Raw genomic sequence first — 25752 nt, 5'->3', positions numbered from 1 at the left:
GCCACACCAGGTTCTGTTCCCTGCTGTGCACAGGGCGAAGGACCTCGGGCTGTGAGTTCCTGCCACAGGGGTGTTGGCCCTGGCGTTGTGTTCACATCTTGTTCCTTCCTACACTTCCTAGACCAACCTGCTTCTCTGTTGGCAGCTGGGGCTGTGCTAGAGGAACACCTTGCTCCCCAGAAGTTGCAGGATAGATTGGTACACAGGCTCCCATCCCAGGGCTCAGGCCAGACTGCTCCTGGCGGTGGTTCTCCAACAATCAGACACGCTTGGACACCTGCACAACCTGCCCTGAGGCACGTGGAGGGGTTCAGGCTCTAGTTCTGGAGGCTGAGCTCTCCTCCCATCACTGGGCACCTTTTGCCTTACTGTCTCATGCTCACTGAGGTCTGAGCACCAGCGGGATCTTGTCCTTGGCAGACCATGGGGTGTCCCTCCCCAAGTCCATGGCCAATGTGCATTTCAGGGTTCTGGAAGCACCCCAGGCTGTGCTCCCAGCAGTGATCCTGGCTCTGACTCTCTGGCTCTAACCCTGTGCCCACAGATTGCCCCACCGCCGTCGCTCGCCGAGCCGCTCAAGGAGCTCTTCAAGCAGCAGGAGGCCGTCCGGGGGAAGCTGCGGCTCCAGCACAGCATAGAGCGGGTAAGGGGGCACTCAGCTGGGGAACGGGGCCCAAATTTCCTCTGCTGGGGAGGCTGAGGCTGCCATGCTCACTGCTTTACTCTTCCTCAGGAGAAGCTCATCGTCTCCTGCGAGCAGGAGATCCTGAGGGTTCACTGCCGGGCAGCGAGGACCATCGCTAACCAGGCCGTGCCCTTCAGTGCCTGCACCATGCTGCTGGACTCCGAGGTGTACAACATGCCTCTAGAAAATCAGGTCAGTGCCTGTCTCGGTGGGGAGAAGTGTCTCAGAAGTTTATCAGTGAGTCTCAGGACCCTTTGCTCTTCCTGATCAGGATCTTCTCACACACTGGAAAGGTTTATTTTACTACTCCCTGGGTCTTTTCCTGTGGAAGGAAGGGGAGAGAGCCATGACACTGCTACACTGCGGGAGGGATCCTGGGTAGGGACAGGGTCCTGGGATTTATTAGTGACCTGTGTATTGATCCAGGAGCTTTGTTTTATCCCTCAGCATTTCCCAGCCAAGTGTCTGTGCTGCTGTGATCTTGGCATGAGTTGAAGGAGACAGGGAGGTGCAGGTGCTGTGATGGGCTGACATGGGCAGATTCCCTGCAAAGCAAGTTAAAACAGGGAGTGTGTGCACACAGGCATATGCATCCCCACCCAAGGCTGAATCCTTGGAAAGGGCTTCAGGAGCAGCTGGAAGCAGCATGCTCCATCCTCCATCCCTGCAGGCACCTCATTTCTGAGGAGTGTGTGCCCCAGGAGGGGTTTGAATGTGGCCTGTGAGACCTGTAACTGCTTAAAGTACAAAAATAATCCCCCGTGTCATTCCTTTTGCTGTCCTTTCCTTAGGGAGATGAAAACAAATCGGTCAGAGACCGTTTCAACGCACGACAGTTCATTTCCTGGCTGCAGGATGTGGATGACAAGTACGATCGGATGAAGGTGAGAGCCCTGGGAGCCCCGTGCTCCAGGCTGGGGCATTCTAGAAGGGTCCCGGCTGTGGCTGGAGCCTGGAAGCTGCCTTAGTGGTTTCCAGCACAGAGTGGGTGTTGTGAGGTGGTCAGGGCAGGGTTGCATGGTGGGGATGCTCACATGTGTGGCACAGCAGAGCGCTGGGAGCCTCTGCAGGGATTTGGGGAGCACAGTGGTCTCTGCTGGTTCCAAAAATGGGGAGAGGAGGCAGGTTCAGCTTGGGGCTGAATTCAGCTGGGATTCCCCCTCATGCCTCTGGTTGGAGCTTTCCCAGTCGGTTGAACCCTCAGGGGCTTCTCTTTGCCAGGAGCATGTGTTGCAGTGAGCCCAAAACCTGTGGAGAGCTTCAGGGTGTCAGGAGCCCAGGCAGTGATTCCAGAAAGCTCTGAGAGCCACACTCTAGCATGGGAAGGAGCAGGGACAGTTGTGCTGCAGCTGGTGACACGGAAGGGATTGGCAGGTCCCACAAAGGGAGAAGGTCACTGTGGGGGCCAATGGGGACTGTGCCAAAGTGGTCATTGGTGGGGTCCGTGCTCTGGGGTACTCCAAGCCTTTCAAACCCAAAGCTTCTGGGTTTGCCCCAGCTCCTGCTGGAACTGGGCTCAGCAGACATCCCAAATCCAGCTGTCCTGTGTGTGGCATCCCTTACTGCATTTAGTGCTGTGCCCACCTCAGTGGCTGCACATCCCCTGGATTTGCTGGGTGGGACAGGCAGCAGGACCCTCTCCTGCCCTCTCCCACTCCGCCTTCACCTCCCATTGGTTTTTCCCAATCCAGACATGCCTGCTCATGCGACAGCAACATGAAGCAGCTGCCTTGAACGCGGTGCAGAGAATGGAGTGGCAGCTGAAGGTGCAGGAGCTGGACCCCGCAGGGCACAAATCCCTCTGCGTGAACGAGGTGCCCTCATTCTATGTGCCAATGGTCGACGTGAACGATGACTTCGTGCTCTTGCCGGCATGACAGTTCCACCCCAGGAGACATCACTGAACACTGGCAAGGACGGGAGCGCTCTGAGGTCGGGCGGTCGAGCTCACATTCACCTTTACCGCTTGCTGATGAATCCCTGGTCAGAGGAGGAGGAAGCAGCTATCGGCAGAAAACAAAACAATAAGAAAAAATAATTGCACTTTCTTCACAACATGTCCCTCGCTTCCGGACTGACGGCAGCTCCGCGGGGCAGCGGGCCGGGCACAGCTCCTTCCCACCGGCGGCTGCGGCAGGGAGGCAGCGGGCAGTGCCGGCGGCGGGCACTCGGCGGCCCCGAGACTGGCCAGGGCGCGGAGGGAGGAGGCCAAGGACACCGTGTGTGTGTTGCAGAAGCTGCTGAGCGGGGCCAGCAACCACGTGAACCATGTACTTGTGAACACCGTGATTTCCAGCTCTCTGTTTTCCACCGGGCGCGGATCTCCTCTCGGAGAAGCTGCAGTAGGAAACCGTGGGGGGAGGGGGGGGTGTTTGAGTTTCTCGTTCCATCATGGGTATGTCTACAAAAAAAAAAAAAAAAAAAACCAACAAAAAAAAGTCACAAAAAATCCCCAATTAGCAACAAAAAGACAGTGTCCAAGTTGGGCAGCGGCGACTCGGAGCGGGGACGGCTCCGGGATGTGCCCACAGCAGCCGCTGCCACCGTCGGGGACGAGCAGAGGAGCCGCCGGGGCGGCACGGCCGGGGAGACGGCGACGCAGAGAAAGGACTTTGCCAACTGTGTTTTTAATGGAGTAAAATCCACGTGGTTTATATATTTTTTCCTTTAATCTTGGGCATTTCGTTTCTCTTTCTGAGAACATAACTTGAAAACACTACAGAGCCAATACTCATATAAAGAAAAATTGTATCCCATAAATGCTGTACAGTTTTTATATACATTAACAATGTACTTTTGCTGCCTTCTAGATAATTTATTTTGCAACACATTACTGCACAGTTGTAAATAACTTATGTACTGTAACATCACTTTCAGTTATGTGTAAAGAAATAAATAAATTAATTAAAATTATCTTTGTATTTATAGTTCAGCCTGGGCAGCACTTTCCCTGTCAAGGAAAGGGTTGCCCAGAGAAGCTGTGGCTGCCCCATTCCTGGAAGTGTTCAAGGCCAGGTTGGAGCAACCTCGTCTAGTGGAAGGTATCCGTGCCCATGGCAGGAGTTGGAACAAGATGAGTTTTGAGGTCCCTTCCAACCCAAACCATGGTTCTGTGATTTTGAATATTGTTTTTCTCCCCTTTCCCTGCCCCTTTGTGTCCAGTGGGATTAGAAACCCTTCAGCTGGTTGTGATGGGGAGGACCATGGGGAGAGGGGAGCCCGCCCCGTGCCATGTGCCAGATGGGGGGGTCACAGTGTGACATGAAGAATGTTTGGGCTCAAACTGGTGAATTTACAGCCCCTGTAGTGACTGTGAGCCAAGGAGCTGCTCTTTGGGGCTGCAGAGTCTGGAGAAGGCCCAGGGTGGGCCTGGGCTTAATCCAGGGGACAAAGTTGACTGTCAGCTCAGGGATGCAGCTGGAGGCAGGTCAATGACTATCCAAGACTTCTGTGCTTTCCTTCCACCTGCTGCCCAGCCTTTCCCAATGGGCAGCTGCCCACAACTGCTGTCCCCAGGCTGGTGTGCTGGGATGAGGGGTGGCCTCTGTGGACCCCCTGATGCCAGCTCTGAGTTCTCCAGCTTCTTCTGTTGGATTTTCCTGGGTGCTTGTGCTGGTTCAGTGTCTCAGCTGCCACTTTGGGAAACAAAGATATTCCAAATGCCATTTGGCTCCTCTTCCTCTGCTGGTGAGGCCATGCTGAGGGGAGTAGGGGGGGGCTCTGGATTCAGCCCCCAACCCGGTTCCCTACTTGCACTCCCACCGGCTTTGCAGCCAGTTGTGGAATTTTCCGTGGTCTGAGCATGGGGACCTTGAGGGTTTCACTCCAACACGTCTCAAGGGGGGTCCCTCCTTCCCCTCCCCAACCCCCAGCTCCTGCCTTGGCACTGCTGGCACCAGGATCAGGGATCACCACAGCAGGACCACTCATTGCAGCTGCAGCAGGATGGGCAGTGCCATGTCCCACCTACAGCCAGAGGGGTTTTTCCCCCCATCCTTGCCCTGGACTGTGGGGTCAGGGTGGGCGACAGTGCACTGGGACTGGGGGCTGCTTCTGTGTCAGGGGCTTCAAGAAAGCAGCCACAAATACACTAATTAATTTCCAGCCCTGCTCTTTATTTTGTTAAATTCATCTCTGTAGGCATGGAGAGGCCTTTTATCAGTGTGTAAAGCAGGAAAGTCCCGTGGGCTCATCTGACCAAGGTACTGGTGGCCTTGGGAGTCTCCGGGGTCAGTTTTCCTCCCGGCACTGTTACTTCCAGCCGGGTCCATGGGTGCAGATCCCGTGGAGGGAGGCAAAGAAATGCAGATGTGATTTTTTTTTTTTAATGTGATTCTTTCAGTGTGACTTTGTAGGTGCAATTTCTCAATGTGATTTTCGATGTGACTTTTGATGTAATTTTGTGGATGGAATCTTTTTCACCGCTGCAGGTCCGGAGCTGAGCACCCGAGTGATGCTGCTGCCCCCAGAAATCACGTCTGTGAGTAAATTTTAAAAAGAAGAGGGGAAAAAAACCCTCTGTTTTGCAGCTCGGCTGCTCCATTGGCTCTACCCACAAGGTAATGTGGCACTGGGTGCCCACCAGTTCCCTTCCTGGGGGAGGGTCACAGATCCCACTGGCCCCTTTTGAGGTTTAGGGGGACCCGGTGCATTTGTGGGTGTTCACAGATGGGTCCTGGCACCCTCGGCTGCACCTCAGCACTCCCAACACCAGCTGGTCTGGGGGTCCCCCAGTAGCGAGAGGGTGCCTTAGTTTGGAACACCGTGGAGGAATGGGGGCTGAGCTGGGGCTGGGGAGTGAACTGGGGCTTAGGGGGGGGACAAAAAGGGGCAGGGGGGGCGAATCGGGTTGAGGGAACCGAGCCGGGGTTGAGGGTGAAAGGGCCTTGGGGAGCCAAAATGGGTTCCAGTCTTGGGAGGGGGGCAAACCGGGCTGGGGCGTGAACGGGGCTGGAGGTATTGAACCCGGTGTTGGGGGGAGGAAACTTGGGCTGGGAGGACTGAAACGGGCTGGAGAGGGGGCGAACAGAGAGGCTGAGGGGGTGATCAAACGGGCTGGATGAACTGGGTTTGGGGTGGCAAACAGCTGGAGTTAGGTGGGCTGAGCCCGGTGTTGCAGGGCACGAACCGGGAGTGGGGTGTGTGAACTGGGCTTGGCGAGGGGCAAATTGGGACTGAGGGGGGCGAACTGGCTTGAGGAGCGGCTGAACCGGGCCTGGGGTGTGTGAACGGGGCTGGGGAGACAAACCGGGCTTGGGCGGGGGGTGCAAACCAGGTCTGATCCCTGTGTTGGGGGGCGCGAACCGGGCTTTGGGGGTGCTGAACTGAGTTTGGGGGGGGCCTGAACCGGTGCTGGGGAAGGGGGGGTGTCAGAGCCGGAGGGGGCCCGTCGGGGCGGTGCCGCGGGGCGGGTCCGCCCGGTGCCGCCCCCACCTGCCCTCTCCGAGCGCGGGCGCGATCGCGGCGATGGCGCTCGGGGGGTCGCGGCCGCGGGGCCGGCGGGCGGCGGGGGGGTGGGCGCCGTGCGCGGCGCTGGCGCTCGGGTGGGCGCTGGGGTGGGCGCTGGGCGCGGAGCCCCCGCACCGCTGCCGCCCCGACGCCGCGCTGCTGCCGCCGCCGCTCCGCCGGCTCGGGGGCCCCGCGCTGCTCCGCGCCGCCGTCCCGCGCCTCCGCGGCGGCTGGAGCCCCTGCCAGCTGTACCGCTACACCCCCGGCACCCCCGGCACCCCCCGCCCCAATGGCACCGGGCCCTGCACCCGCGGATGGCACTACGCCCTGCCCGCCGCCGGCCTCCGCGCCAACCTCGTCACACAGGTGGGGGACAGGGGCGGGGGGGTCTCAGGGGAGTTCAAGGAGACCCGGGGGTGGGGGGTCCCGTGGTACAGGAGGGTGGGGTGGGGCGGGAGGCTATGGGGGGAGTTTGGAGCGAACAAGCTGGAGGTCCCAACCTCTGGAGCAAGTTGGGAACCCCCGTAAGGATCCCACGGGAAAGCCCTGGATATGCTGGGAGAACACCGGGGATGTCCTGGGATGTGGGGGAGAGGGAGTTTGCTTGGAGGGGGAAGCAAGGATCCTGGGAAAAGAGAGGGGTCCTGGGAGGAGAAAGTGGGAGACCCCATGGAAAGGGGTTTGGGGTAGATGGGGGAGCCCTGGAGGAAAGTTGCTGAGGAGTTGGAGGGTGTCCAGGGGAGAGGGCTCTAAGGACCTTCAGCACCATCCTGGCACATCCCCACATTTCTACTTGTTGGGTGGGGGTTGGTCAGGAGACCCCCCCCCATCTTTCCCAGCCCTGTCAGCAGCAATAGGGGGGCCTGCTGAGCCCCCCACACTGACAGCCCTCCATTGTGTCCCCCCACAGTGGGACCTGGTGTGTGCCTCACGCTGGAAGGTGCCCCTGGAGCAGACCACACACCTGTTGGGCTGGACACTGGGCAGCGTCACCGCCGGCCTGGCCTGTGACAGGTAATGGGGGTGCCCGGGCACCCCCCTGGGCAGGGGATGCCATGCCCAGCCCTACTCACAGCCTGTCCCTGGTAGGTTTGGCCGCCGTCCCACCTTCCTGCTGTCCCTGGCGCTGGCAGTGCCCGTGGGCCTCGCCGTGGCACTGGCCATGAACTTTCTCATGGTCCTGGTGGCTCGGCTGCTCTTCGGGGCAGCACTGGCAGGAGCCTTCCTCGCTCTCTACGTGGCCCGTGAGTGTGATTGGGAGGGTCCACAGGGGTGTGGGGATTGAGGATGCTCTGAGGTGCAGGATGCTCTGGGATACAGGATGCTTTGGGGTGCAAAATGCTCCAGGGTATAGGATGCTCCAGGATGCAGGATGCTGCATGGTGTAGGATGCACTGGGATGCAGGATGCTCTGGGATGATTCTCCAGGGTGCAGGATGTCCTGTGTCAATGGCACCCACAGTGCACTCCTCATCTCCTGCCAGGGCTGGAGCTGTGTGAGCCCCCCCACCGACTGGGGGTGACGATGGTGGCCGGATTCTTCTGGATCGCTGGGGAGCTGCTGCTGCCAGGGCTGGCCCTGCTGTGCCGGGATTGGCGGGTGCTGCAGGGCGCCGTCACCATGATCCTGGCTCTGCTGGCTGCCTGCTGGTGGTAAGGAGCCCCTGGACAGGGGGTTGTGTGGGGCTGGGCTGTGCCTGGTGCTGTTGCCAAGCTGTTCCCAGCCAGGCACACCCTGTCCAGGGCCACAGCAGGGATCAAAGGCTGCCCGGGACTCTCCAGGGGAGTGGGAACCCTTCCACCCTGGGTAAATGTTTGCTCAGGTTTGAAGTTGAGGGTTTCTGGGCAGTGTTGCTTTGAAGCCGGATGGGAGGGTCAGTGCTGGAAGGGGCCAGGCCCCTGGGGAGCTCTGTGACCTGACACTCATGCCCCAGGTGCCCAGCACTGCTGCTGGAGTCAGCGCGCTGGCTGCTGGCCACGCAGCAACTGGAGAGGGCCAGGAAGACCCTACAGGCGCTGGCTGAGGACAACTGGCCCCAGGACAGCCTTCTCACGGGTGTGTGGGGGAACTCCAAGGGTGATGGGACACTGGGACCCCTCCCCACAGCCATGGTGCTGAGGGTGGTGGGGCAGTGCCGACTCTATCCTGGGATCCCTTCTCCCAGCAGAGCTGGAGGCCTTGTCCGAGGGAGCCCCACAGCCCCGGTACCACGCTGTCTGTGAGATCTTCAGCACCAGAGTCATCTGGAAGAACGGCGTCATCCTTGGCTTCGCGGCGTGAGCATGAGGGGGATACTGTGAGGGTGCTGCTGGGGTGGGGGGTCTCACTTGTGGCCCCCTGACGCCTCTCTCCCACAGGTTCATCGGCTCCGGCATCCGCCACTGCTTCACTCGCAACCTGGCCCCCCACCTGCCCCACTTCTTCTCCTCCTACTTGGTGCTGGTGGGCACCGAGGTGGCCGCCTGCCTCTTCGTGTGCCTGACGGCCGAGCGCTTCGGACGCCGCGCCATCCTCCTCCTCTGCACCGTCCTCACGGGCATCTCCTCCCTCCTGCTGCTGGCCCTCACCCAGTGTAAGGACCCTCAGGGGACCCCCAGGGATGCATCCCCCAACTGGGGAGGGAACTGCATGTCTGAGAGGGGTGGGTGTGGGATTTGACCCCTGATGGTGCTTCACCCCCTCCCAGACCTGCTGGAGCTCATTGTCCTGACCCTTTCTGTGGTGGGCACGGCTGCCTCCCATGCTGTCACCATGCTCAGCATCTTCTTTGCCAGTGAGGTTCTCCCCACCGTGGTCAGGTAAGGGCGGAGCCGCCCCCCTCCTGTGCTACCCTGGGTTGGGGGGCACAGGGGCAGGGCCCCCTCTGAGTGTGTTCCCCCCGCAGGGGCGCCGGGCTGGGCCTGGTTGTGGGGGCCAGTTTCGTGGGCAAGGCAGCAGCGCCCATCACCGCCATCCCCAACAGCCGTGGCTTCTTCCTGCACCACGTGGTGTTCGCCTCCTTCGCCATCCTGGCCGTGCTCAGCATCATGTTGCTGCCTGAGAGCCAGGGCCGCAACCTGCCCCAGTCCCTGCAGGATGGTGAGAACCAGCGCCGGCCCCCCCTCTTCCGCCGGCCCCCCTGCGAGGACCACCTGCCCCTGCTCGCCTCCCATGGCATCCCCCACGACTATTCCCGCCTCGCTGCCTCCACCAAGAGGATGCTGGGCTCCCTGGACACTCCTCATGAGATGTAGCTGTGCCCCCGATCCCTGGGGGTCTCCCCACTGCTGGGACGCCCATCCGTGCATGCTCCCGGGGATGACAGGGAGCCCCAGGACGTGCGCTGGGTGGGTTGGGAGAGCAACACACCCTCCCGCAGCAGGGCCAGACCCTGCCCCAGGAGGACCGGTGCTGGGAGCCCTGGGGTGGAGGTGATGCCCCCCTGATGGGTGCTGCTGGCTCCCAATAAAAGTGCCTTGTGTCTATGGGCCATCAGTGTGGTGGGGGGACACCCCCCCACCACCACTGGTCCCTGCTCTTTATTATGGCATGACTCCTCACCCCCCTCCTCAGCTCTGTGGGGCTGCCCCAGGGTGTCCCCTCCCAGGGCTGCCTGGGTTTGCTGGGCTGGGGTCTGGGGGGGGTGCAGGTGTGGACCCCCCTGCGCGGAGGCCTCTCGCAAAGCCCCTCCGGGTGGGTGTCTTGTGCGTGTCCGTATACAAAGCTGCTGCATCTGGTCATCTCTTGTCTATGTGAGCCCTCCTCTGTCTCTTCCCTGCCCCAGCCCCTCTGTGGGCAAGGGGTGCTCCCCTCCTGCCCCTCATCCCCGCTAGTGCCCGTAGAGGTCGGCCAGGCGGCGAAAGCGTGGCCCCCACTCGCTCAGGTAGTCGTAGTCCTGGTCCTCGTCTGTCAGGCTGGAGACGATGGAGCTGAGGGGGCTGGCGACAGAGCCCGAGCCCTCGTAGTCGTAGATGAGGGCCGTGTCATAGGGGGGCACGCTGGGGTCACTGTCAGCCGCCTCCAGCCCCTGCGGGGACAGGGGGACATTGTCAGCCCAGCCAGGGATGGGGGGCTGAGGGCAAGGGGAGCACTGAGCCCCGTCCCACCTCATTGATGAAGTCCTCAATGTCAGAGGGGCTGTTGGGCAGCTTGCGGGGGGCCAAGGGGGTCCCAGAGCTGAGCGGGGCATCCCTGCGCACTGGCGGCTTGGCCCGGGCTGAGAAGAGCTCGGGGTGCCGGAGCTGGTTGATGTCATAGGCGTCCTGCGGGGCCGGGAGGGGGTCAGGGAGGCAGGGCTGGGATGGAGACCCCCCGGGGCTTCCCCTGCCGTGGGTCCTGCTCACCTGGTCCTCCTCGCCCCCGCCCTGCTCGTCGTAGTTGAGGATGTTGTCGCGCATGTCATCCCGGGAGCGCTCCAGCAGCCCCTTGCGCAGGGCCCGGCGGCGCCCGCGCACCCGCACGGCCCCCAGAGCCGCCAGCACTGCGGGCACAGCGGGTGGGCACGGGGAGTGGGCATGGCAGGCTGGACAGGGAGGGGCACGGGGCAGTGGGGGTGCTGGCTGGGTGGGGCTGGGAGGTGGGATGGGAATGCAGGTAGGGATTCCTGGGGGCAGTGATGAGGTGGGATGGGGGAGGAGCAGAATATTTTAGTGGGGGTTTGGTGAAGGTCAAAAATTGGGGGGAGGTGTTGAGGGTCACGGGTACTGACTGGATGGGGTGATTAGGACCAAGGTGGGTGATGGGGGACGTGGGTAGGGAGAGTTTGGGGTGTTTCGGACCAGGATGGGGTGATGGGGGACATGGGCAGGATATGCATGGAGTGGCCAGGACCAGGATGAGGTGATGGGTGGGGGATGAGGTGACCGAATGTGCTGGTGGGGTCCGGGGTGGGTGGCCAGGGCCAGGATTGCATGGCAGCTCTGGCCCAGGGTGCCAGGGAGGGCAGGGTGGAGGGGTGAGGGCTCACTCACCAAGGAGGAGGATGCTGCTGCCGAGGATGATCAGGAGGGCCCCGAGGGTGATGCCGGCCCCGGCGGTGGCGGCAGCCAGGACCCCGTCCTGGCAGGTGCCGTCCCGGCCGCAGTGACACACCGAGATGTTCAGCAGCTGCTGCTGCTCCTGCGGGGGAGTTCCCGAGTCCCGGAGCAGCAGCGGGAGCGAGTAGGGCCCCTCGGGCAGCTCCGCCAGCACGGCCAGCACCGCGTGAGTCACTGCGTGGGGAGTGGGTAGTAGAGGGTGAGCAGGATCCCCCTATGCAGCAACCCCCAACCCAGCTGCCCCTCACCATTGAAGCGGGTGATGCTCCAGTTGCGGGCGAGCTGGGGCTGCTGGGGGCTGAGCTGGAAGTGGAAGGGGGCTCCATGGGGGGGCCGGTCATCGTCGGTGGCCCCCAGGAGTAGGGTCCCCCCGCGTCCCGGCTGCCCGCAGAGCACCCCTGCTGGCGGCTGCAGCTGCGGTGCGTGGTCGTTCACCTCCAGGATCTCGATGGAGAGGGTGCCGGTGGCCGAGAGCGGGGGCTCGGCTGGGGGAAAGAGCAGAGGTGTCAGGGAGGGCAACGGGAGCAGGGGAATGTGGCAGGGGTGCTGCTCACCGTCATCTCGGGCCAGGACCAGGGCGATGTACCAGCCGCCCTGCAGGAAGGCCGAGGGGTGCAGCAGCTCCCGCTTGGTGCGGACAGTGCCGGTGTGGGGATCCAGCTGCAGCCAGTCCGCAGGGTCGTAGAGCAGCGCGTAGCTGTGGGTGCAGGGGGGGTGTGACATCACTCCCTGAAACACCGACGGTGGGTGTGGGAGGCCACGGGACGGGAGCAGGACTCACCTGAGGGTCTGGATCTGGTGGGTATCAGGGTCGCTGGCAGTGTAGGTGGTGATGGGGGTGCCCGGGGGGGTCCCCTCCAACACGCTGATTCTCCGTGGGTTCTCACGGAAGACAGGCGCCTCATTGACATCCCGCACACGCACCCGCACCGTGGCCAGAGCCCGGGGGCTGGCGGGGGCCATGGGCTCCAGCGGCTGCTCATTCTGCACCGACACCGTCAGCTCAAAGCGGTCCCGCACCTCGTGGTCCAGTGGCTGTGAGAGGGGCTACGGGTCAGCCGAGCCATGAGACCCCCAGTGCCCCCCGGCTGTCCTGTGCCCACCTTGACCACGGAGAGCACGCCGTCGTTGGTGTGGGGGTCGGTGCGGATGGCGAAGGCGCCCTCGGGGTCACCCTCCAGGATGGTGTATTTGGCCAGCCAGCTGGGAGAGCCCGCCAGGTCCTTGTCGTGCACAAACACCTTCCCCACGTCCACACTGGCTGCCTGCTCCTCCACCTCCATGGAGAACTGGGAGACAGCAGCGTGGGGCTGGGGTCTGTCCCTTTGGGATGCTGCAGCCCCTTGAGGAAATGGCTCCCTCCCTGCTGACCCTGGCAGATTCCCATATCCCACCCGGCCACTACCTCCTCCTTGGTGAACTCAGGAGGGTTGTCATTGATGTCCTCCAGGTAGATGACGGCCATGGCAGTGGTGGTGAGCCCATCCCCGGACATGTCAGCTGCCTGCACCGTCAGGTTGTACACCCCCATGGTCTGTAGGGAATGAAGGGGGCCAGTGCTGAGCCCCTCCAGCCCCCCAAGGAGCACAGAGGTCCCACAGCTGCTGCCCACCCACCATATCCCCACACCTGGATCTGCTCATGGTTTCACCAGCTGGGGGGCCCTGGTTGCCCCCAGTCCCAGTGCCCCCACAGGTGCTCCCCATCCCATTACCTCACGGTCGAGGCCAGGCCGTGCAGTGCAGATCTCCCCGGTGGTGGCATTGATGCTGAACATGCCAGCAGCGCCCTGCTCCAGGATGGAATACCGCAGTGCCGCATTGTCCGTGTCGGGGTCATCGGCATCGGTGGCATCCACCATCATCACGCAGGTCCCTGCAGCCGCAGGAGTGCCTGGTGGATGCCAGTTTTGGGACTGGCTCATGCCCCCCCCCAGCCCCCCCTCTGGACCCACCTGGCTCAGCCCCCTCCACCACGTGCCCCGTGAACACGTCCTGCCGGAAGAGCGGCCGGTTGTCGTTCTGGTCCACCACGATGATCTCCAGGTCAGTGGGGTCCTCCAGTGTCACTCCACCCAGGTCCAGTGCGAAGGCTCTCAGCTGTGGGCACAGAGCAGGGTGGTCGGGGTCTAGCTGGGGACCTCAGGGAAGGGTCTATGGGCACTCAGGAACATCCTTACCCGGTAACGGTCGTTCTCCTCCCGGTCCAGCATGGCATTGAGGAAGACCTTCCCGCTGAACTTGTCAATGGAGAAGATGCCCAGGGGCTCCTCGTCCACCCCTGGCCCCTTGATGCTGTAGATCACCCCCCCGGGCTGCTGCTTGTCTGACTTGATCTGCCCCAGGGAAATCATAGCTGGGTGTCCCAGGCTGGGGGTCTTTTCCCCTCTGGGGTTGCTCCCATGCAATCCCCCTGCCCAGGGTGCCTCCCATCCCAACACCTGGAAGAGAGGGTGGGGAGCTCTCACCTACCTGCACCAGGAGGTGGGGGATGCGCTTGTGGTTCTCTGAGACGCTGATGGGGGGGATCACCCAGGCCCTCTTCACCCGCCGTGGACCCTCGTGCTGCTGCCAGGCCTGGGGGGTGCCCGGGGCTGCAGCATCTGGCTGGGCTGGGCCAGCACCCTGGGGGGGGACATGGTGCTGCTGGTGACCCTAAAACCTCTGGAGTGGGGTGGAATGCCGGGGCAGTGGGCAGGGAGGTGCACTTGGGCTGAGTGTGTGGTGCTGGGGTGCACAGTGATGGAGTACATGGTGTGGGGGTACACGGTGCTGAGCCCCCCTGATGGGGTTGAGGTTGGGTCTGGGGGAGCACAGGGACCATCCAGCTCCCACAGGAGCGTTGTGTTGGTGGTCCCCTGACATCCTGGTGTGATGGTGATGGGTATCCTGCAGGGATCACCAGGAAGGGCTGCCCCACAAATGACCCTGGTTGGGCTGTATTCCCATGGGACCCCTGCAGAGGGGGTGAGGGGGGTACCCCAGGCTGGCAACACCTGCTGTGGCCCCCCCATATCACTGTCACCACATGGACGTGGCAGTGAGGGCAGAGAGGTCAGGGATCAGTTTAGGCTGCTGGGGTGGTCTTGGAGCACAAAGCTGGGGTGCTGGGGGGGCACAAGGAGTTGGGGGGCTGGGGTGAAGCTGAGTGCTGTGAGGGGGGAGATTAGGGATGGAGACAGGGATGGAGATAGTTGTGGGGGTGCTGCAGTAGGGTCAGGGAGCTGATCAGTTAAGAGGCTGTGCAGGACTGGGGTCAGGGAATTGGGGGCGTGGCATGGGCGTCTGGAGCTGTGGGGGTGTGAGGGCTGGGAGGTAGGGATGGGAAGGGAGTCAGCGACCTGTGCACGCAGCCAACCCCCTCCAGTTCTGTGCCACCCTCGTCCTGATCCCACGGGACATGCACTGTCCCCTCCCCGGGAACGGAGCACATCTGGGCAGCACCAGCCTCGCACGCACATCTGCATCCAGCTGTGCCTGCACCGCTGGCTGCTGGGGTGTCCCAGGAGCCCCAGAGACTTCGTGTGCACCCTGAGGGGGAGGAGGGGGAGCGGGGCCGTGGGAATGGCTCTGCTGGGGGTCCCTGGGGATGGGGGTTGGAGGGACCGGCGGCCGCGTGTCAGCCCCATGGAATGGGCAGGACAACGGGCTCGTTCCGAGGCTATGATGGGCACTGCACTGTGGTCTCCAGCTGTTTCTCTGAGTCCACCCCTCCCAGGAGAGACTCCCCCCCCTTCCCCGGGGGGCCGCTGGAGCTGGGGACGGATTGGGAGGTGGGGAGGGCGATGAGGGCTCTGTTGCTGTGGGGAGCTGCCCTGCAGGATCCCTTGCTTTCCCCTGCCCTGAGCACCGAGTGCAGGGGCCAGGCCAGAACCTCAACGGCCCCATGTGGCTCAGGCCTGAGACTGGGGTGAGGGGCTCTGGGGGGATGTGCATGGGCAAGGGGGTGTGAGGGGGCTCTGGGACCTCAGTTGGGGTGGGAAAAGGGGGAGCAGGATGTATCTGAGTGCCTAACCCTTCCCCAGATCTGCTCTCAGCCCATCCCGGCTCACAGGCGCAGGCAGCGTGCCGGAGCCGCAGGCCCCCCCCTGCCACGGCCATCTGTAGGGTGGGAAATGCCTCAAGAGGGGCTCCGAGCCCCCATCACCCCCAGCCCCATCTCCGCTGCCCTCAGGGACGTGACTTCACAGGGTTTGGGGTCTGGCTTCTCCCCAGCTCCGTGTCCAGGCTCCCCATCCCGGCCATCCCTCCCGGGGTACAGAGTGGGGGTCCCCATCCCACCCCATCGCACCCCATCCCCACCCTCCCGGTCTCCCCGCAACCCTTACCCGAGCGCAGAGTGGGGCGAGCAGGCAAGCGAGGAGGAGCGGGGGGCCCATGGCGGAGCGGGGCACAGCCCGGCCGCCGGCCCCGAGCTAAAATAGCGGCGGGACTGGCTGAGTGACAGCACATGTGCTGCGGGCACCGGACCCCCCCGCGGGCAGCTGGCCCCGCCGCCCCCGGCCCGTAGCCCGCACCCCCTGCCCTGCCCGGCCCGCCGAGGGGCCCGCCGGGGGGATGCGAGGGGCGAGGAGGGGAGAGGGGGGGTCCCCGCTGCCCGGTCCTGGAGAGCGGGGCCCGGGGGGTCGGGGGGCCGAGGGTGCGCAGCCCCAGGGAGGGCGGGCGGAACGCGGCAGCTGGCGCCGGGCGCGCTCCGGGGATGCCGCGACGGGGAGGGCGGGAGGGGGAGACCCGGGCCCGCTGCCCCCCGGCTGCTCCGGCGCCGGGACAGGGACCGGCATCGACACGGGCAGGGGGACAGGGACAGACACCGAGATAGGGACACGGATAGGGACCGGCACCGGTAGTGGGGCAGGAACCGTAACGGGACAGGAACTTGGACAGGAACAAGAAGAGGGACACGGACACGAACAGTGACCGGCAGCGATTCTTCCCGCCGCGCTCTGCCGCTCCCCCCGTCAGGGGGAGCCCGCCCGCCTCTCCCCGGCCGTTCACGGTGCCGGTGCCGTCTGCGTTGGCGTCGGGGCCGGTCCTGGTGCGGGGTCGGGAGAGAGACGGCAGCGTCCCACGGTCTCCTGATCCCGACCGATTCCCACCAGGCGGAGAGGTCGGGGGCTCCTCCGGGAGTCCTGGCAAGACTCTCGGCCCCCGTTGTCGGTCCCAGAGCTGTCCCCCGACCCCCGGTCCCGACGCTGACTGCGACCATCGGGGCCAGTCCTGGTGCTTTCTTCGACCCCCAAGGTTGGTCACGGTCCCGCCTTCGACCCCGCAAAGCTGGTCCCGGTGCCGCCTGCGACTCCGGGGCCGGTCTCAGTGTTTCTCTCGACCCCCCGGGCCGATCCCAGTGTTTCTCTCGACCCCCCGGGCCGGTCCCCGTGTTGTCGCGATGCCGTGGCACCAGGTGGCAGCATCGTCCCGGCCACCAGCCCCGACATCGGCGGTCCCCGCGCCCGAGGTGCCGCACCGAGGACCACCCCCCGCTCGCCGGCGCGGGGTCCCGGTGAAGCAGGAATGGAGAACCGCGACCCCCCGGGCAAGGCGAAGGGGTCGAGGGGCTCTTGCCCTCCAAGGGAACCGAGCCCTGGATCTGGCAGGGGAGCGTGCGGTGTGTCGGTGACACTGGTGGCATCACCGCATACCTGCCTGGCAGCTGCCCATGCCCCCGGCCAGCACCGTCCCGTCCATGGGAACAGGTGCCTTGTGGTGGGCACCGACACGGGGATGGGGAACAAGGCGTGGGAAAAGAGACACAGGAGGAGGGATGCAGGATGTGTCCTGTCCGTACCCAGGTGGTGGCAGGGCTGTCGGTGTCCCCGGCGACCTGTCACGAGCGGGTGAGCGTCGGGCACCGGTGACCCGCGGCTTGGCTGGGCCGTGGCGTGGGCAGCGGCGCTCACTTGCCCGTCCGTCTGTCCGATCCCATCCGTCCGCCCCGCTGTCCTGTCACCCCGCATCAGTGTCACGGAGAGGAGCCGCCCCGGCGGCGCTGGCCGGGGGTCCTGGCGGCTGCCCCTGACCCTAACGCGCCGTGGCAGCGGGGCGGCCGAGCAGATGTTCCCTGCCACCGGCACCGCGGCGCGAGGGTGCGGGGGTGGCAGATGTGACAGGCTTTGACAAGGCGCCAGACCCGCTCGTGGGGACAGGGCTGCCCGTGGCGTGTCTCCGGTTGCAGCACGACAGCGGGTGCTGCAGCCCCTCTCACCACTGGCCCTGCACCAACACTCCTTGCTCCTCTCCCCCCAAAAACCGGGGGTTCCACTGGAGGTCAGAGGTCTGGGGTCCCCCAGATGCTGAGTTCAAGTAGGACCAGCCCAGAACCATCACCTTCCTTGCTGTGCTGAGTCATCCTCTTTTGGAGGGTCCCACTCCCCCCTCCCAGCTGACACACTCTGACCTGCCCAGAACCGTGCAACTGCTTTGGGTGCTCGGACCAGTTCTGCCCCCACTGGTGTGTTGGGACCATGGATGTTCCTGAAGTGGGGTGCAATGGGACCACTCATGACCCCAGTGTAGGACCACTCATGTCTCTCATGTGGGGTGCAGTAGGACAAGTCATGACCCCAGCACAGGGACTGGGAGTCAGGGCAGTGCCCAGCGAGGGCAGAGGGAGCAGCTGGGGGTGCCACACACTGGCATAGCCCCATAAAGCCACCAGAGCTTCGATTTTATACGGCAATAAAAGGTAATGTCAGCTATAAAGCATGAGAGCAGGTCCTGGTGTGCCGAGCAGGGGGGGCACAGAGGGGTGGGCAGCCTCCAGCTCCCTGGGACACCCCAGCAGGGCAATACCCACTGGGGCGAGCGGGTCCCCAGGCGTCCCTGGGTCAGGGACACTCCCAGTGATGTTGACAGGGCCAGCATTACAGCCCATGCATTAAAGCTGCTGCTTTGGGTTGTTGTTGTTGTTTTAATGGTTTTATTGGGCGATGCTGGGCCGGGCCTTGCAGGCTTTAATGAAGGAGATTGATGGCTTAATCGCCTGTAGCCATTACGGGGTAATTGAATGGTTGTGTACATATGATCCGACTGTCAATGCGACGTGGCTCGCAAGCGAAACGCCTGGAGCAGAGTGGGGGACACAGCCCCTCCTGCAACCCTGATGGAGACAGCATGGGGGGAGCAGAGCCCATGGCCCTGGAGACTCTCATTCCTGGGGTCCTCGCTGTGTCGGTGTTCCTGGAGGTCTCCATGTTCATCCAGTGGCACCAGGTTACCCCACCCCACCTCCATCTGGCTCAGCTCCCAACCTGGGTTCCAGGGCACCATAAACAGGTGCTTTAATGAGGCTTTTAATTACCAGGTCTCATCTATAGGCATGAAAAGCAGTGGGGGAGTGGAGGTGGGAGCATGGGGGTCCAGCATGGATGGCAGCCCCAAACTGGGCGGTCACCACTGACCACCCTCCCTGTGGAAACCACTGAGGAGCAAACCCAGCAGAGCCACAGCTGAGTCCCCACACTGAGGTGTGAGTCAAACTACTCATTTTGTGTGTGACAACCAGGTGTTTTACAGTATTTGCTACCTGTGATCATCCATCAAAGCAATCGATAGCGTTCCTGCAGAGTTTTATTAATGATCTTGTCACGGGGCTGGTGCGGGGTGCCCGGGGTTGTCGAGAATGATAGATCATTAAGAGCTTTTGCTGCTATTTATTCTCCAGTGACCTTGTCTTTCTCCATTGTTGCTTGCTTAAGAGTTATGAATGCAAGACATGATAATTTGATATTGATCTATTTGGTAAGTTAAAAAATTTACTGCATCGTTGATGTTTTAACAAAGGATCTGCTCCGTCCCTCCCGCAGGCTGGGACGAGCTGCCTGTGCTCAGCTCCACACGTGTGTCCATGTGCCGGAGCGCTGAGCCTGTGGTGTGGGACAGGGAGGGGTGGCTGGTGAGCTCTGGGTGTCCCCAGTGTTCCCATTGCAATTCCTTCTGAGCCTGAAATACCAAAAGTCAGGCCCTGGCAGATGCTCCTGTGGGCTGGGTGCTGGGATGGATGGAGCAGGCGCGTGACTGGACCACTGTGCAGGTGGTGCAGGGTGGGATGGAGGGGCTGCAGAGGAGGAAGCCTGTTCCTGTCCATATCCCCTTCCCCTTTTCCCATCTGCTGTCATGTCCCTGTCCCATCCCTGCTCCCCATGCCCAGTGCCTGCCAGCTGTCCCCTCCGTGTTCTGCCAGGTTTTTGGGGCTCCACTGACCCTAGCAAAGGTATCCCTGTAATTACTTGTGCTCTCTGTTCCTCTTGCCCTTTCTGTTGCTTCCAGTGCCCCACCAGCTGCTGGGGAAAGCTGGCGTTCCCTGTCAGCCCCTCAGCACTGGACAGGATTGGACCAGCATCCCGCTGCCTCCCCAGTGCAGTGGGATGGATCCGCTGGCTGGGGACCTGCAGGGCATGGCTGCCAACCCCCACTGGCATTACTGATCCCTCAGGGCTGACAGCTCCCATGTGAAGTCAAACAGGGACAAAATTCCAGGTATAAAGGTGGGGTTTATCAGTAGTGCCTGTCCTCCACGTAATCGATGACCTTCAGACGTGGGCACTGGTGTCACACACACACACACACACACAATTTAATTCATGCTGCATCTGCTCCAGGGCACCTGTGACATCCCTCTTGGCTCTGCCCCCACCCCTTGCCCCACTGTGGCCACAGCCCAAAACCCAAGCCTGGTCATGCTGCTCCTCCCCATCTCCCTGGGGTCTCTGCACATTATTTATTGTTTCATGGCTCTTTCATCACATTGATGTCCCTGCAAGCCCCTGGCAGCCATCCCTGCCCCTTCCCCCTTTCCTGCTCCATTGTGGGATGGGTTACACCCATCAAGTGCACTAGGAGAACATGGGGGTAGATGTATTGGGTTGGACAGCACAGTCAGTATTTATGTGTGATTTTGCATTTATTCTTCATTTTTACTGGGAAATCCTTCCCTGTAAGGCTGGTGAGGCCCTGGCACAGGTTGCCCTGAGAAGCTGTGGCTGCCCCATCCCTGGAAGTGTCCAAGGCCAGGTTGGACAGGGCTTGGAGCAACCTGGTCCAGTGGAAGGTGCCCCTGCCCGTGGCAGGGGCTGGAATGAGATGAGCTTAAGGTCCTTTCCAATTTAAACCATTCTGAGATTCCATGATTCCTGCAAAGGGCTCTCATACAAGGAAACCCTAACTCTGCAGCTCTGGCTCAGCTTGGCCAGGTGGGATAAATAAATCCTACTTTTATTGGATATTATTCATGGACCAGGCTGCGGTGAGCCCAGATCTGCTACTGCTGATCCCTGCAGCACGTCTTTGGAGGCAAAACGGTTGTGGATCAGGGCCAAGCACCCCTGGGGTCCCAGCCCTGGCCCTGGGGCCAGGAATCAGGCTGAGTAGAAGCGCTGCAGAAGCTCCTTCTTGTTCACTTTCCCCATCTGGTTTCGCGGAATCTCCTCCACCACGATCAGCTCTGTTGGGATGGTGTATGGAGCCATGGTCTCCCTGGAACACAGGTGTTCAGTCCATTACAGCCACCTGGGACCAGCACAGGCTGAGCTGTCCTGGGAGCACCCACAGCCCTCAGCGCCCTGATCAGCCCCACCTGGGACCCCCACCCATACCCCAGGAGCCCACTTAGCTCAGTCCCTCTAAGAGATGCTGTTTGTTTCCAGCCTGTCTCTGCAGGAAGCAGCTCATCCCTTGGGGATTGCCTGGGGATGTAGGGCTTGTTTCCAGCCCTCTCTTTGCCCTTGTCTGCTGGGAGAGCTCTGTTCCCCCGCCACAGGGGGGGATAGAATAGGACCAGCTCATCCCTGGTCCTATTCTTCTCCTGCCTGTGCTCTCTGGTGGCACCTGGACCCAGCTCACCACTTGCTGTGTTTTGGACTGGAGATGGACCCTGTTACTGACACCTGGCTCCACCTGACACCTCCAGCTCATCCATGAGGGTCACTCTTGGCTTCCCACTCCCTGCCCTTTGGGAGTGGCTGCCTGTGCTGCCAAGCCTGCCATGGGACATCCCAAAGCACCCACCCACCCCTCAGGAGGGGGCATGGAGACCCTTCAAATGGTAAGGTGGACTCAGTGACCCTCCCTGTTAGAGACAGGGACAATGTGCAGCAGAGTGGCGGATGCTGGACCCCACGTGTTCCTGGTGCCAGTCCCTGAGAACTGAGACTGCAGGTGAGTCGCCTCCCCAGGAGTGTGCAGGTGACTTGTCAGTGATCACAGCCCACGGGGGCCTTCCTGCTGCGGGGAGAGGTTTGAGCACTGAGCATCACTCCCTTTGCAGAGCACGGAGGGGGGTCTCCCCTGCCTTCTGCTGCCCGTGTGTCACCAACCTGGGGCTGTGCCCGGCCCCAGCAGTGTCCTGGCACTGACTCTAATTCGAGATGCCAAGTCTGCTGAGCCCTTCAGCCCTTGCCTGGCCTCCTCCCCCCGCTGCCACCAGCACCCGGCCATATGGATCCGCTAACTCGGGATGGCGCCTGTCGCCGGGAAGCGCCATCGGAGTGAAAGCCGCAAAATGAATCACTCTGAAGAGGGACATGTGTCTCCTGCCAGGGAGCGCAAGAAAAGGGGCCAAGTGAATGTAAGTGACATAAAAAATAAAGGGGATAGACAGGGCGAGAGGGAGAGGCGGGAGAGAGCTAGAGTGGTGCCTGGAGCCAGTGCTGGGCAGGGAGCACAGCCCAGGCGGGTGGCCGGACCCTTGGGGGGCTCTGGTTTCAAGGGCAGAAGAGCAACATTTCTGTCACAGAGCTGGGAACAGTGATGGGAAGAGACGTGCAGGGAACACTCTGGGAGGGGGGCAGACAGGGAAGTACATGGGGGGCTGAGTGCAGCCCCCTGCCCTGCACCAGTGACACCCAGAGCAACATCTGGGGGATCCGCAAGGCCACAGGTGGGGGATGAAGGGATCTGCTGGGGTCACCAATGTCACTGCCAGAAGGATAAGGGATGAGCAGGCACTACACAGCATGGTGAGCACCTCTTGTAAGAGGAAAGGCGGAGAGGGTTGGGATTGTTCAGCCTGGAAAAGAGGAGGCTTCAGGGTGACCTAACTGTGGCCTTCCAGTACCTGAAGTGAGCCAAGAGTTGGAGAGCGACTATTTACGAGGGCCTGGAGTAACAGGATGAGGAGGAATGGCTTCCTACTGACAGACGGTTAGATGGGATATTGGGAAGAAATTCTTCCCTGTCAGGGTGGTGAGGCCCTGGCACAGGTTGCCCAGAGAAGCTGTGGCTGCCCCATCCCTGGAAGTGTTCTGGGCCAGGTTGGAGCAACCCGGTCTAGTGGAAGGTGTCCCTGCCCATGGCAGGGGGTGGAACTGGATAGGCTTTAAGGTCTCTTCCCACCCAAAGAGGGTGGGTGATTCTGCGACAAGTCCCTGATGAGGGTACTGCTAGCTCTGCCCCTGCTTTCCCTGTGTCCCCCACTGTTCATCTCCCTGTGGCATCTTACCTGGCCCAGTCCTTCAGGTCCTTCACTGAGAGCATCTCACCCTTGCGCAGCTGCACGACAGCACTGACCCGCTGCCCCCACACCATGTCCGGGGGCCCGATCACAGCCACGTCTGCAGGGAGAGCAGGAGCTGGAGTGAGAAACCTGAGCAGCTTCTGGGGTCCAGGTGGGTAGAAGGGGGGTTCAGGTGTCAGCAGCAGCGGTGTGTGGGGAGGAAAATGCCACGGGATGTCAGCACAGGAAAACACCGTGGACCTTTGTGCTGACACAAGAACAGAGCTTTTTACCATGGAAAAGGCAGGAAGCCCCACGGCTTGAGCAATTTAGAGTCAACAGGGAGGAAGATGATGTACAGAGTGGTGTGGAGCTGGGGGTGCCTTCTGTCCCCTCGTACAGGGTCACGCACGAGGGCAGGACAGATCTAATTATAGTCTCATTTCCAAAATCAGATGGGAGCTGCTGCTGACTCAGCACATGGCCACAGGCTTTGGCCCCGGGAGAGAAGTAACAGTGGGATTTAGACACTTTGCTCAGATCAGCCTTTCCTGTGGGAGGGCTGTGAGTGAGCTCCAGGCAGGAGCCCTTGGGAGCTTCATGCACCCACTGATCCAGGGCTGTGTTCCCACGCTCCATCCTTCCCAGCACGGCACAGGGATAGGGCAGAGCGGTACCTGTGATGTGGGGGTGCGCGAGCAGGTGACGCTCCACCTCCAGGGCGCTGATTTTGAACCCTCCGTTTTTGATGATGTCCACTGAGGTGCGGCCCCTGATCCAGTACACGCCGTCCTTGTACACAGCTGTGTCTCCTGGAAAGAAAACCTCTCCTTGCTCCACTCCTTCCCTCTGACTCCTTTTGTCCAGCCCCTCAGAATGCCACTTTGCAGCATTCCCAGCCTAGATACCATAAAATGTGCCAGCAGTGGTGCAGTTTTCCAAACCTTATTCCCAGCTCACCTCTGGCACGCTCCAGAGTTTACACGTGATGCTGCAAAGGCAGCAAATGCCCAGAGATTTACAGTGTCAGAGCAATGAAGCATCAGGATCAGACCTGAAATCCAGGCTGCTCCCCAAAAGAGCTGTGTCCCTGCTCATCTGGCACATGCCAAAATGCTGAGCAGCTCAGCTGAGCCAGGGAATGATTAATTGTTCCTGTATTTGCCTGCCCCTTGGCACTGTGTGGATGATGAAAGCTGTCTGGAATATTTTGAAGTTGAGGGAGAGTTTGAAACTGGGACTCTCGCAGCGGGAAGGAACTCGTGGCTGCTGGGATGAACTGCCTCCTGCACCCAGACTGCTGTGGTGTGTGACTGACAGAGCATGGGAGAGGGAACATTAATTAAATGGTGGCACTGGGAGAGCAAAGAGCTGCGAGCTTTCAGCCAGGAGATCAGGAGCTGCTTATTCACACAGAAAAGATGGGGAGAGGAGAAGGAATTCTGCCCTAGATCAGTGACACGCAGTTCCCATGTTGCTCTTCGGGATCTAAGTACAGGAAAACGGCCCCATTTGCATTTTCTCTGCTCTGATGGGGTGAATGACCCCTGGGACAGGGACATGGTTGAGTCCCTGAGACAGACCTGGATGGGGGAAGTTTTCTCTGCTCCAGGGTGTCTTGATGTGAAAGCCAAAGGGCTCTGTGCCTGCCTGGATGACTTGCTTCTCTTAATTCTCCTTACACTGAGAAAGGATGGAATTCTTATCCCTGTGTGTCCTTGAGCCTGTGGGGAGGTGTCAGCCACACTGGTCTCTCTGGAGCCTGTTTGCAAAACAAACTGCCAGGGCAGAGCCTGTCACTGGGACCTTGTGTCTGTCCCACTCCTGTGCAGCCACCCCATTTCCCCAGGAGGAGCACAGGCAGGATCTGTTCACACTTGCCCATGGAACCATGTCCCACGCATAAAAATGTTACTGCCAACTGCAAAACTTCCTTTTTGGAGGAGGTGTGCTCCCTAACCTCTCCTCTTCCTGATGGTCTCCATACAACAAGGGAGAGGAGGAAGAATCCTCGCTTCTCCCCTTCCATCCCCTCTGCTCCCCACACAGATCCCTCCATCTTGTTGGCAGCACATCGTGGTGGGGGAATGAGCCACATTATTATTGTAACTATTGTGAGCTTCTGGGACGAGCTCTGTAATTCCCCTTTCTCTTCCTTTCTGCCTCCTCTCTCCTGCAAGCCCAGTGCCAGGGCCTGGCTGTCACTTCCCGCGCTGACAGGCCGGAGCACACTCCAGGGGACCGCCATCCACGAGGACAGCCACATTACCCTCTGCCCTGCACCATCTGCTCCCAGCCCAGCACATCAGGCAGCCTGTGCAGTGGCACATCCCGCATTCTCTGCTTCCCAGGCCAGCGGGAAATTCCCAGGCTGAGGAGACCTGTTAAAACACTGCTGACTTTTCTTAAAGGCTCTTCCCCACATGCTGCAGGTAAACAGTCTGAGAGTCACTTCCAAACCTGGCACTGCCCCAAGGGCCCACAGCAGAAGCTGTGTCCGTATTTTGGGGGGTCCTGATGTGAGCTCCTGTGCCCCACGAGCCCACCCAGCCTCTGCAAGCAGCCCTGTGGCTGGTGTTGTGCTCCATCCATCCCATCTGCTCCAGCCTTTCCTGCTCCATCAGGCTGTTGCATCCTACAGGATGCAGACCATGGTGCCCTTGCCCAGCATGGTCAACAGAGGTGACGGGGGGATTCTGAGCAGGGAATGGAGCTCTCTGCCCATGAGATAGCACCCCTTTCCCAACCACATTCCTGTCTATCCAGCCGGCTTCCGAGTGTCTCCAGGGAGTACCCGGTGCACCGGCACAGGGACGGGAGGGATGCGATGGACGGAGTTCACCCAACAGTGGGGTCTGCACCTGTGTGATCCTGCTCCTGCCCATCCTGTCTCTGGAGCTCCCAGTCCTGCTCTGGTTTCAGCAAGACTGATGTCGGGCATCAGCTGGGGGATGCTGGACTCCAGTAATGCCTCACTCCCTCTCCATCCTCAGCCTTTCCCTCCTCCGCCCTCCAGTACAGGGATCACCACAGCACACAAGAGCAGGGTCAGGACACCATGCCCGTGCTCAGATTCCTCCTGCTGCTTGGAGCCACAACCAGCACTTCCCTCCTCACAGCCAGCTGTGCAGGGAAGGGAATTTTGGCTGATGAGAAGATGACGGTGTCTGACACCC

General features: G+C 61.3%; 4 protein-coding genes across 9 annotated transcripts in view; 2 read left to right on the top strand and 2 right to left on the bottom strand.

Moving 5' to 3' along the window:
- The window catches only part of ANKRD11 (ankyrin repeat domain containing 11), a 137330-nt gene extending 133732 nt beyond the window's left edge, over nt 1-3598 (top strand). For both annotated transcript variants that reach the window (XM_064671060.1, XM_064671061.1), the window contains exons 10-13: nt 545-643; nt 734-877; nt 1477-1569; nt 2377-3598. In XM_064671060.1, coding sequence (XP_064527130.1) covers nt 545-643; nt 734-877; nt 1477-1569; nt 2377-2562 — 522 coding nt within the window. In that variant the 3' untranslated portion in view covers nt 2563-3598. The remainder of the gene's footprint in view (nt 1-544; nt 644-733; nt 878-1476; nt 1570-2376) is intronic.
- Nucleotides 3599-6136: 2538 nt separating this feature from the next.
- Nucleotides 6137-9603, top strand: SLC22A31 (solute carrier family 22 member 31). 2 transcript variants are annotated; one of them, XM_064671088.1, is made up of 9 exons: nt 6137-6499; nt 7044-7147; nt 7223-7377; nt 7618-7786; nt 8068-8189; nt 8302-8410; nt 8492-8706; nt 8821-8932; nt 9019-9603. In XM_064671088.1, the coding sequence occupies exons 1-9, from the start codon at nt 6152-6154 to the stop codon at nt 9365-9367; spliced, it is 1683 nt and encodes a 560-aa protein (XP_064527158.1). In that variant the 5' UTR covers nt 6137-6151; the 3' UTR covers nt 9368-9603. The 2 variants fall into 2 exon arrangements, with proteins under 2 accessions (XP_064527158.1, XP_064527157.1); XM_064671087.1 differs by having other exon boundaries at nt 8299-8410.
- Nucleotides 9590-15770, bottom strand: CDH15 (cadherin 15). The gene is made up of 14 exons (XM_064671069.1): nt 15477-15770; nt 13621-13773; nt 13329-13484; nt 13104-13248; nt 12864-13024; nt 12555-12683; nt 12253-12438; nt 11931-12184; nt 11704-11846; nt 11398-11634; nt 11084-11323; nt 10457-10593; nt 10220-10375; nt 9590-10140 (listed from the first exon to the last, which is right to left on the bottom strand). Exons 1-14 carry the CDS (start codon nt 15525-15527, stop codon nt 9943-9945), a joined length of 2346 nt encoding a protein of 781 aa, XP_064527139.1. The 5' UTR covers nt 15528-15770; the 3' UTR covers nt 9590-9942.
- Nucleotides 15771-20022: 4252 nt separating this feature from the next.
- ACSF3 (acyl-CoA synthetase family member 3) overlaps nt 20023-25752 on the bottom strand; it is a 57410-nt gene continuing 51680 nt past the window's right edge. For all 4 annotated transcript variants that reach the window (XM_064671074.1, XM_064671076.1, XM_064671075.1 and 1 more), the window contains 3 exons: nt 23254-23388; nt 22583-22694; nt 20023-20619 (listed from right to left, as the gene is read on the bottom strand). In XM_064671074.1, coding sequence (XP_064527144.1) covers nt 20502-20619; nt 22583-22694; nt 23254-23388 — 365 coding nt within the window. In that variant the 3' untranslated portion in view covers nt 20023-20501. The remainder of the gene's footprint in view (nt 20620-22582; nt 22695-23253; nt 23389-25752) is intronic.

Source organism: Pseudopipra pipra, chromosome 14 (genome assembly GCF_036250125.1).
Source record: "Pseudopipra pipra isolate bDixPip1 chromosome 14, bDixPip1.hap1, whole genome shotgun sequence".
NCBI lineage: Eukaryota > Metazoa > Chordata > Aves > Passeriformes > Pipridae > Pseudopipra > Pseudopipra pipra.
Note: the sequence above shows the minus strand (reverse complement) of the source record. Positions and strands in the feature narration are given on the sequence as shown.